Raw genomic sequence first — 11,087 nt, forward strand, 5'->3', positions numbered from 1 at the left:
CTTCTTAGATGACCCAAAGTTAGGAAATCAATGACGAGTAGTACAAAAATATTCTCCAAGAAATATATATGATGTTATCCCTTAGGCGGAAGGGCGAGATGAAGAAGAAGATGATCCCTCTACTCAAGAAGCATACCAAGAGAGTCAACCCATCTTTAATTTGTTTATGGATTTGAGCCAGTATGAGATGATTCCATTAAATAAACAAGATATTGAGGCTGAAATTGTTGATGCGACACTTGAGCAAAATGTTGATTCATCTTAAGTATCTACAGATGATGAGACTGAATTGTCAAATGATACTGATATAGCTAGTGATTGACCAATTATGTTTTCACTTTACATGATGATGAGCACTATTTTACTTAATGAATATTGTATCAATTTTCTGAAATTATGCCTCCAAAGAGAAAGAATGTTTGCATCTCATCTCCACCTGTTCCTAGCTCTCCTTCAGACTCACCATTAGAGATTGACTATACAGAACAAGGTAAAATTCTAATAGTCATAAAAGTTATTAATTAAGGTTATAATAGAAAATTGATTACAGTGTTATATATCATGATGAGTTCACAGTACAATCTCGTTAAGGTCTTGACGAGTCACTACTAAAAGCGTGACGTTGGAAATATATCGTAAGATGGGTAAGATCAAGGTTAACATTCTTGACAAACATACCTCCGGGTGAAGGACAACCAGCAGCTTGGCTTGCATCTCATGTGGGTGCTCTTACACAAACTTATGCACCTTTGGCAACAAGTTCATGGAAGAAAGTCCCCCAAGATGTTAAAGAGCTTATCAAGAACATTGTTTAGTAATATTTAAAACATTTATTTAGTTGGTAAATTTTTATATTTTACTTAAAGTTAAAATATTATAAATAATAATATGTTTGTCTAAATTTTTTTACAGGATGATTTCAAATTAAATTTTAGTTGGAGAAAGGAGCGTAAGACTGTGAAAGAGCTTATAAGTAATGCATTTCATAAATATAAGGTGAGGTGTCATAAGCATTATAATAAGTTCGAGAATATGGAAGATGCACGCCAACATCCTTTACAAGATGTCCAACCTTCTGATCGGAAAAACTTTGTGACATGTTTGAGGATCCATCATATAAGTTATAATTAAATTAATTATTTTAGTCGTCCTATTTTTAATTTTGCTTTCTAATATTTTCAATTCCTATGTAGGAGCGAAGTTCTATAAACAAAACAAATAGATCGAAATTGAAGATTACTCATCATGCAGACTCAAGATCTTTTCACCGCCTCTCTAAGAAATTGGTATTGTTATTTTTTTTATTTGTATATAGTTAACTGAATATATGAATCCTAATGACTTTATATCTTAACAAACATTTATTATAGCAAGATTCAGATGTCAATTATGATCTGACAAAATTATATGTTGTATCACATACTAATCATAATGGAGAGTGGAGTCATCCTGATTCCCGTGCAAATTATGTAAGTATTATAATTTGTTTTAGATAAATATATTAGAATATTCATAATGATATTAACTCTTTATCTTATGTGTAGGATAAAATGGTTGTCATACGTGCTGAATATACATCAGATCAAAATTTCTCAACAAATGATGTTGAGATTTTGACACAAGTTCTGGATCAATGTTCAGGATATCTGAGGGGTTTGGGTCGCTGTGTAAAACCTTCTCCCTCTTCTTCTTCTTCTGGGTCTGCCTCTACGGCCTCTATTTCGTAAGAGAATTCGAATCGCAGAATCGAAGAATTGGTTGCAAGACAGCATGAGTTAGAGGCTCAATTGGCGAAATAAGGAGAGATTGAGACGTGCCTCAAACAATATGAAGAACAATAAGAAGAGTTCAAGAGAGAAATGCAACTTCAAATGTAGCAGCTTATGCAACAGTACAGACCCCCAAGCAACTGATGGTTTTTTACATAAATTATGACATTATCTAATTATGTATAAACAATGTCAATCTCATGGTTATTTATTAGTTCGCACTTATTATAAAACTTTCGTGAGTATTAAATAGTTTCTAATGTATGTTTTTCAAATATTATGAATGTCAATTTGGTTTTTTATTATTATGGGGTTTTAATAAAATAGTATTCGTTCGAACGACCATGTAACATTCGAGCATTATTAATTAATCCGTTCGAACGACATTAGATAATCAAAAAACGTTCAAAACCCAATTTATTATTGTAGCATTTGAACATAACTCAACACCGTTCGATCCCTTTTACAGTTCGATATATTCCTTTAACGTTCGAATGGAAATCTATTTTATACCGTTCAAACGTTATCAAAATGTGTGATCGTTTGAACGTATTTTCATAACCGTTCAATCAATTTAATTTTGTTTGAGCATACAATAGTAACCATTCAAACGGCATTTTGGAACGAAATTAAATTGTGACAAAAAAATAAACCATTCAAACGGTATTGAACGGTTAATTTCAAAATCGTTCATAAAGATATATTTTGGAACGAAATAGTGATTTTTGTCTCAATATATCTTCTAGGACAATGATGTAGGGACGACCTTGGGACGATTTTTTTTCGTCTCAAAATATTTTCTAGGATGAAATCCGTACAATTTGAGACGAAATTTTTTGTCCAAAAAAAACGATTCTATTGTAGTGAGTCGTCCTCTACAAATTCACCAAGCTTACAATTCCTTTACAAAATTTAGTTCCGTTCTAACGGCCATTTGAACCAAAAGACAAAAAACCACCCAACATAGCCAATAATATATACCTAATATCTGCTGCCCTCGGTAAAAGCTTGAAGAACACAAAAGTAAAATAGATGTCAAGAAAAAATACTGCAACCAGTCATATTCCAATTGCTTTACGTAACACATATCATGTCACATTACTTCGTGAACTTGAAGTAATGTTTTCTGAATTTCTTTGTAGAATAATTATTTTGCTTCAATTGTTTATTAAGAAATAAATACTAACGTGAAAAATAGATCAATTTTTTATGTATTGTAACGACTTAAAAGTATATGATATTATGTTTTTAAATGCAGGTAAGAGTATGAAGACAGAGAAAAATAGGTTAACTCTACCAATTCTACTGACTCAACATATAATAGAATAATTCATTTTGTTACTCGAATCGAGTTCAAGTTACCTCTGTCACTATACCAACTCGAATAACCCAATACAAATTTAAATGATGCTACTTGAGTTGCCATTCTGCAGGGAAGTTTATTTTTCAATTTTAGTTTAAGGGTGCGTGTGGAAGTTAGACTTAGTTGAGTTTAACCTAAGCCTAACGTCTAAATATCTAATTTTTAAATACTAAACTTATCTTAGTTCAAAAGTCAAAATCTCTTTACACATGAACCGATAATCTTTGTCAATTTAATATCTCTTTACACTCGAAATCTATAACCTTTTTAATTTTTTATAAATATATCTAAACACATTTTAACATCTAAAATTTTAAACACATTTAAATTTATTTTATGTGAACCATACAAAACTCACTCAATCATTTCAACGTATTATTATTCATAAAAAAAATTCAATCAATCTTAACTAAGTTTAATATCTAAACGGGCTAAGTATTTTAAAATTTATAGCATTTAAATTTAATCTATGAAAATATGATGTGTCAACTATCTCTTGAAGGGCATGAAAAGACTGGTTTAAAGCATGTCCGGATTTTAGAATTTTAATACGGATTTACAGATTTTGTGAAAAAATACCAGCCCTGGCCCGGAGGTCAGGTCAGCGTGCAATTTCAGGATTGGGGCGGCAAAAATAAGAAGCTATACGTGTCGTAGATTTAAGTGCTAAAATGCCTGACAGTTGAACGTGTCAACCTTGGACTCAACTTTATTCCTTCATAACCTTTGCGCATTTGTGTCCAACTCATACAGTATTTAGAAGACACATTCTCCTGGAGCCATTTCAACGGCAAAATCTTGTCAGAGGTCAGCAAGCTCTACGTTACATGGACTTCAATAATCTTTCTTCCCCTCTTACTATCCTTTCTTTGTCATTTCTTTTATGAGTACAAATTGAGCATCTCAAACATTCTAACTGAAGCTTGATGTAATGTTAGGAGAGTTAAATGTGTTCATATAGTCGCTTTCTTCAATTTACAATTAAATGCATTTTGGAAAATAAAGCTTAAATTTTTCTTCTCGTGTCGAAGTTTAAGAATCTTTTATGATGGTTGTTATTGTGTCTCTTTAATGTGGATGCCGATGAGAGGAATGATAGAAACTGTAGAACATAGAATTTTGTGGGTCAGATGGCATCAATCCTATGTCATAAGCTCTTTTCCCCCCTTTTTCTGGTTCGTGAGTTCTTCAAATTGCTTATGGGGGTTCTCGGTTTTTTATGGTAAATAAGTGAAAAGGAGAACAAGAGTGAAAAATTCAATAGAAACAGAATTGAGCGAATAAAATCTGGAAAATAGTTCGATGGTAACAGAATCGAAACAAGGGGAGTTAAGACGATGGTGTTAGCGGGAACCAAATTGCTGTATAAGGATGCGAGTCCTAATGATTAGCATGGCTTTTATGGTACTTGGAAGCATGGGCTCATTGAAGGACAATGGATGTCCATGTTCTGCAGTAGTGGCATGCATTTTTTACGCCCCCCGCCCGCATTTTAATCAAGTTTGACTAAGTAGTCTAAGTTGATGGGTTCATATTCTTTCTTACTAGGAAATTTACTATCTACTGTTTCATATACAAATTTTTGTGTTAATGTATCTCGGGCTTAGTATTTATATCCATGGATTCACAGCATAGAGCTTCTGTACAAGTTGTAGACTGTTGCAAGTGGTAGATGCACGAGTGATGGCATCAAATTCTATCTCAGCCCATGAAGAAACATATAGAGAGTTTTATCAACCGGCCCTCATAATTCCAGGATGCTCTGTACTTGTAGCATTGATCCTCTCCATCTATCTCATTCTCCAACATCTCAGATCATACACCAATCCTACTGTTAGTTTGTTTCTGCAATAAGTATCCTAACCATTCTGTGCAATGCCCTTCTTTTATATCAACTTGTGTTTCTTCTCATTTCATAGAAGCTGCGTGATGCTGAAATTTATGGTGATTGATCTATTGGGTTTTTCTTGAATCAAATTTAAGAAATGGGCAAAATCATTTCGTTAAAACTAAACACCTCTATGCAAGAGCATAGCATGTTTATTCGTTAATGCATTCTGTTAATAGTATTCCTAAATGCATACCATTGATTGGATCTGTCGGCGCTCATGGGGCTCTAACAGTTTCATCATTTGCCCATAAAACATTATTACAATGGTTTTGCATTGCGATTAACATGATTTTGTGCCCAGAAAGGATCAAAATGTCTTTTAATCTAGGAAACTTCAAGGCGGCCCTGCAAATGTCAATTTTGATGTGTATCATGCTTTCATACTCGAGATTCTACAATACTTACGGTCTCAGTTTCTCTTTGTCCAACAATATATTTCTTAGTGCTTATGGAAACATTCATAACTCCATAAATTTAGATAAAAGACTTACTTTGTCTCATTTGAATTTTATCCAGGAACAAAAATGGATCGTTGCTGTTGTTTTCATGGTTCCCGTCTATGCCACTGAGTCAGTGAGGTTCTATCTCTCCGAAAGGAAATTTTAACTATATCGCAATCTGGAAATGGCATTTGCAATTTCACGTCGTGATTCACACATGTTATTTTGATGACTTTGATCATTTAACCATGTGGCTTTTAATGGTTTCTTATGTTTTAACCCTGTCCAGATAATATCCTTGTTGTTTCCAAGGTTGTCTCTTGCATGTGACATTCTGAGAAACTGCTATGAAGCGTTTGCCTTGTATTCTTTTGGGAGTTATTTGGTTGCTTGCCTGGGTAAGCTACAAATTTCTGTGATGGTCTAGGTACATTCATGAAGACTGACCTCCATGCAATTGTGACATTTTCACTATCTGCTTCTTTTTTATAACTTTAGCATCGTTGTGCATGAATATTTTCCTTAGAGGATTTGATTAATGGTTTTATAATATCCAAAAACATTTGGAAAATTCATCGAATTTTAACATATAGCTGTTAGATTTATATTGTGAAGTGCTGTAAGTTCGATGGGATGCATCTTTAACAGTACTTACTACTGTTGCAATAATTATGTTTCTTTTGGATGCAAAGAGTGTGTGAATAAATATTCTTGAATTTATGTCCATCAAGTTATATGTGATGAAAGGAGATTGATCCATAAGAAAATGTTATCTTCTCGAGATATAACATTAGCATCTTTGCATTAGATCACACTTCGTGAAGTTATATTCTGCCAAGTTTCAAATGAAGATTTTTTCTTGAAATCAAAACTTTGGTAGGTGGTGAAAGGATGGTCATAGAACTACTCGAAAATAATTCAAGGAAACAGCTTGGCAAACAACTGTTAGAAGGGGCAGATGAGAATCGTTCAGTGCACCAAAAGTCCTACAGAAACTTCTTCTTTCAACCTTGCATTCTTGGGGAACACTTGCTTGTGATAATAAAATTTGGCCTTGTGCAATATGTAAGTCCCTATATTTTCTTTATGTATGGTTTAAACTTACTATTTAAGATTATAATAATTTCTCAATTGACCAGATGATTCTGAAGACAGTTTGTGCTTTCTTAGCTTTCTTGTTGGAAATCTTTGGTGTTTATGGTGATGGGGAATTCAAGTGGTACTACGGGTATGTATTTCTTATGCAAGTCTAACATTGTATCAGTTCTAGTATAGTACATCACTAAAGATATAACCTTGCTGTTAATTATCTTTTGGGCATTATCTAGTATATTTCATGCTGCACCCTTTTGCTCATCTTATCCTGTTTGGTGTTTGCCAAAATTTTCTTGACTTTTTGCATTTAATCCTGAGTAATTTCATATATTAAAGCATATTGATTTGTTTTTTCATTTTGTTGGTAGAAAGCAATGGTCAAGCCCCAACAATTGCTAGGATGATTTTGTTCTGTTTTCTCAGTGTTAAAAAATCTTATAGCGGGATAGAATACATTGTTCTGCCTTATGTTTGTTCACTCCGAATGTTGATAAACTCATATTTTTTATATCCATATACACAAAGGTATTTTATAGCATGGCAGATGACAAATGTTCAACGGGGTTATCCCTTGCTAATTGTTGTTGCAACACTGTCATATCACAGTTATCCATATATGGCAGTGGTATTAAACTTCAGTCAGATGTGGGCATTGTATTGCCTTGTGACGTTCTATAATGTAACTCATGAAAGACTTCAGTCAATAAATCCACTTGCAAAGTTCATCAGCTTCAAGGTCATTGTTTTTGCTACTTGGTGGCAAGGTGTGGGTATCGCACTATTGAGTGCATTTGGAGTGCTGCCAAAGGAAGTGAAAGTACAAGCTGGACTGCAGAATTTCTTGATTTGTATAGAAGTAAGTTACTTCCATTGCTGTGGTTTTCTAAACTCCATTTTATTCTTAGAAATCATTGTTCTTTTTAGATACCATCTTTTATAAGTAAGTGCTATATTAATAATGTCAAATTACAAGATGAGGAGTTGGGGGACCCCAACAAATATCTCTATTACAGTTCTCTATAGATAACTTTTCAATAATTCCTAATTGATAATATATAGTACCCAAATCAACTAGAATGAGGGTGGTCTAGCATATACTCTTATGTGACCTTCATTAATCCAAAATGGACCTCCATCAATCTAAAGTATTTATTAGTTCCAGTTCTGGCTGCGGTCACCCATCAGGAATGGAAAATTAGGATCTTAAGAGGAAAGGGGGACGCTGATTCATCTACTTGTTAGTCATTAGTTGAGTTCAGATAAGGCACAGTGCTGGGAGGTTTTTTTTTTTTTTTTAAATAAAAGGTACTTTGTTGAATTGTTTTTATTTAGGTTGTTGCTGATCATAACTAGTCAGTAGTTTAACTGGAAGATCAAGAAATCTATCTTTTCAGTTGCTAAGATTTAGTTGTCCTTGTGCAGCATATATTGTGGTTGAGATAACATAATGAACATAGCATCATATTGGCTTGTTGATTTTTCTTGCCATGATCATAATGTTATCTCTCTTATATGGCAGATGGCCATTGCAGCTATCGCTCATGTGTATGTTTTCTCGGCGGAACCATATCAGTTCCTCCCCGTATCCGAGTATGGGAGAGTCACTACTGAAACGTCCAAGGAAGCACTGAAGTTAGAGAAAGGTCCTGAGGAGAAACCAGCCATGCTTGAAAGGACAGAAACTAAGGTCGAGTCTCCTGGAACAAGTGTTACCGAGAGTGTTCAGGACATTGTTCTCGAAGGCGGACAACATGTAAGTTCAGCCTGAGCTATGATTCTCTAATTAGTCGTTTTCGACCTGCTTTGAAATCACATTTACACAGACGCTCTGAAAGCAGGTTGTCAAAGATGTTGTACTGACCATTAATCAAGCAATAGGGCCAGTGGAAAAGGGGGTGACAAAAATCCAGGAGACGTTCCACCGCAAATCAGTGAGTTCGGATGGTCAAGAAGAAGAGTCAAAACTAAAAGTAGAGCAACACGTTGACAATAATCTTTAGAGAAATTTAGAAGTTATGTATGCGTCTCCCTCAATTTGAATCTAATTACATTTTATTCAGTATCACATTCACAGTTTTATTGGCTTGAGAAAAGTCACTTTATTAAAAATTAAAAAAATTACAAATTTTATTCTTCTTTGGGTTAACTTACTTTTCTTGGTCACTTAATTTTTTACCTTTTTTTTTTCTTTTTCTTTTTTTTAAGAATAAATATGGTTTCATTGTCCATTTGAAAATTGTTAAAGAGGTACACTGGACTTCTTTCGTAGTTTGGTGATGATTACCAAAATTGATAGTTCAAGATTGTGAATATGACATCTATGATTTTGTCTTGTAGTTGTTCTTGCTACTTTGAGGAATGTTTGGTTGTTTATTTTCTTTCTTGCTTTGATTAATGTTTCTTAATATTGAATGTATGTATATCAAATGAGCTATATATGATAGAAGTGGTTGTTGCAAATATGGTTTGTTAGTCTAGATTTTGATTCATCAGTACTCTGTTTTTTTTTTTTTTTTTTTTCTGTTTATGGAATAAAATTGAAATTATTAAGGCCTAACTTACACAAAAATGAATTTGGTATGAAGTGTTTACTCAAGGAGCATGTTGTATGCTATAAACTTGATTCGTGTAATTAATTACTGTAGCAACTAATTGAGATAGTTTGATTAGCATAGCTTCCCTTTTGCTGCTTCTTGAACATGGTGGGACCATGCTTTCTTGGTTGACTGTTGTATATGTTTTTTCTCTATTGGTGGAAACCTTCCAAATTTAAGGAAGATTCTATGCTAGTTATAAGTTTTGTGCGATTTCTAATAATGACTGAAATTTACCTCCCTATCCGAGTGGTTTGGAGTAAAATAAATGAATTTATTTTCTAATTTAGGGATTATTCACATAATAAATACATTGCTGGATAGTTTTATACATTGTCCATTGCTGGACAGTTTTATACAGTTTAATTAAGTTGGTATTCAAGTTGCCTGATTCGTTAACAATTATTATTCTTTTAAGGATGGACACATCATTCCATGAAGATCTTTTCTTCACCACTCTCTTAGAAAGTAGTGGACAAGGTTGTAACAGCACTCCAGTGTAGGGCTGTGCAAAATTTCGAGACTTTCGATTCCGTCTAAACTCCGCTCCGATTTTGACTTCGACGGAGTCGAAATTTTCAGAAGGCGGAATCGGAGTTGGAGAGCTCCGAGTAAATGTTCAGAAGTCGGATCGGAATTTGGAGTAGGTAATTGCTCTGAATTCTGACTTTTTTAAAATTAAAACAGATGCAAAACGACGTCATTTTATATCTAGTTTTTTTTTTTTTAATTTACTTGCTTTATTAAACGGCGTCGTTCCATTTAACTAGGAACGACATCATTTCGCTATAGCCAGTTGCATTAAGTCATTTCTCTTCACCCTTCGACCTTCAGTTCTTCATTTCTCTTCATTTACCCCTCCTCCTCGCTAGCTCATCCCCTCGCCTCGAGACCTTAGAGTCTGACTCAGCTCACAGCCTCACATGATGGCCCTCAGTCTCATCAGCACATCCTCTCATTCTCTGTCTTAGATCTTCACGCTGCTGCAATGCCGTTTTGTCTTGCCGCCGTCCTGCATCCTGCCGAGTGCAGTGCCCACTGGTCAATGCCGTTTCCAGTTCCCAATTGGTAATTTTAGGTTAAATAATGTAATGTAATGGTCCCTTGTTCAGTTGTTCTTCAATTTAATTTATTGGTGTATGAATTTAATTCGCTGTATGCAATTAGGATGGTTGCATTTTAATGGCATGGTTGTTATAGGAATGTAAATGGGGTTGAATGCAAAGTATTTGTGTAAATGCCTGAACTAATTTTATAATTATGATCAGATTATTATTGGTATGCTCAAGGCCATTAATTCAAGTAGCTAGGCCGGTTCCGTGGGCAATTGATCAGCTTATTTATAAATCATTTAATTTGACAAGCACGTATATGGCAATATGCCATTGACTCTAAATTCCAAGCACGTTTTCTCCTAATTAAATTTATACCTCAGTCTATTTTTCATATATGATAATAATAATTAAGTTGACATCATGACTATAATATGTTATAAATTTGTGCACTAGTCGAATATATATTAGGTTTATGGAGTATTTTTTAATACCATATATATATATGAGCATTTATCAACAAATTGAAGTTGCATATTGGCTTATATATATAATACACGTTAGAAATGTATGTGTATATATATATATGTTCTTTCTCCATTTACATGTAAAAAAAAATTTGTCGGGAACCAAATATAACTTCTAATGAATGCATTTTGTAGAATAGGCACATGTATATCTAGGATCTAAAGCAAGAGTGAAATTGGTCTGGTGGAGATAATAATTCTCAGTGCCAAGGATAGAGGGGAAGATTCAGCTCACATGGAGGCAAGATCCCCTCCACCCACCATTTTTTTTTCCAATTTCCCCCACTCAAAACAATTCACAAAACACTTATACCCTCAGGAACTACAGAACACCCAAATCAGTTTTATATGCTATG

At 33.9% G+C, this 11,087-nt stretch overlaps 1 protein-coding gene across 4 annotated transcripts; it reads left to right on the forward strand.

Annotated features, from left to right (window-relative positions):
- Positions 1–3,822: 3,822 nt before the first annotated feature.
- LOC122306692 (protein LAZ1 homolog 2) lies at positions 3,823–8,868 on the forward strand. Of its 4 annotated transcripts, none has more exons than XM_043119162.1 (9): positions 3,823–3,939; positions 4,734–4,965; positions 5,540–5,596; positions 5,753–5,861; positions 6,344–6,528; positions 6,603–6,691; positions 7,165–7,414; positions 8,078–8,311; positions 8,397–8,868. In XM_043119162.1, the coding sequence occupies exons 2-9, from the start codon at positions 4,816–4,818 to the stop codon at positions 8,556–8,558; spliced, it is 1,236 nt and encodes a 411-aa protein (XP_042975096.1). In that variant the 5' UTR covers positions 3,823–3,939; positions 4,734–4,815; the 3' UTR covers positions 8,559–8,868. The 4 variants fall into 4 exon arrangements, with proteins under 4 accessions (XP_042975096.1, XP_042975095.1, XP_042975098.1 ...); XM_043119161.1 differs by having other exon boundaries at positions 3,837–3,939; positions 4,763–4,965; XM_043119164.1 differs by lacking the exon at positions 4,734–4,965 and having other exon boundaries at positions 3,864–3,939.
- The last annotated feature ends 2,219 nt before the right edge of the window (positions 8,869–11,087 follow it).

The sequence above is a fragment of the Carya illinoinensis genome, chromosome 4 (genome assembly GCF_018687715.1).
Source record: "Carya illinoinensis cultivar Pawnee chromosome 4, C.illinoinensisPawnee_v1, whole genome shotgun sequence".
NCBI lineage: Eukaryota > Viridiplantae > Streptophyta > Magnoliopsida > Fagales > Juglandaceae > Carya > Carya illinoinensis.

Bases quoted from the DNA above. Each gene is read 5' to 3' on its own strand.
- LOC122306692 (XM_043119162.1), top strand. From the start codon at position 4,816: ATGGCATCAAATTCTATCTCAGCCCATGAAGAAACATATAGAGAGTTT. The intron at 6,529-6,602 runs GTAAGTCCCTAT...TCAATTGACCAG, and splicing joins AATTTGGCCTTGTGCAATAT to ATGATTCTGAAGACAGTTTG. The intron at 6,692-7,164 runs GTATGTATTTCT...GTCATATCACAG, and splicing joins GAATTCAAGTGGTACTACGG to TTATCCATATATGGCAGTGG.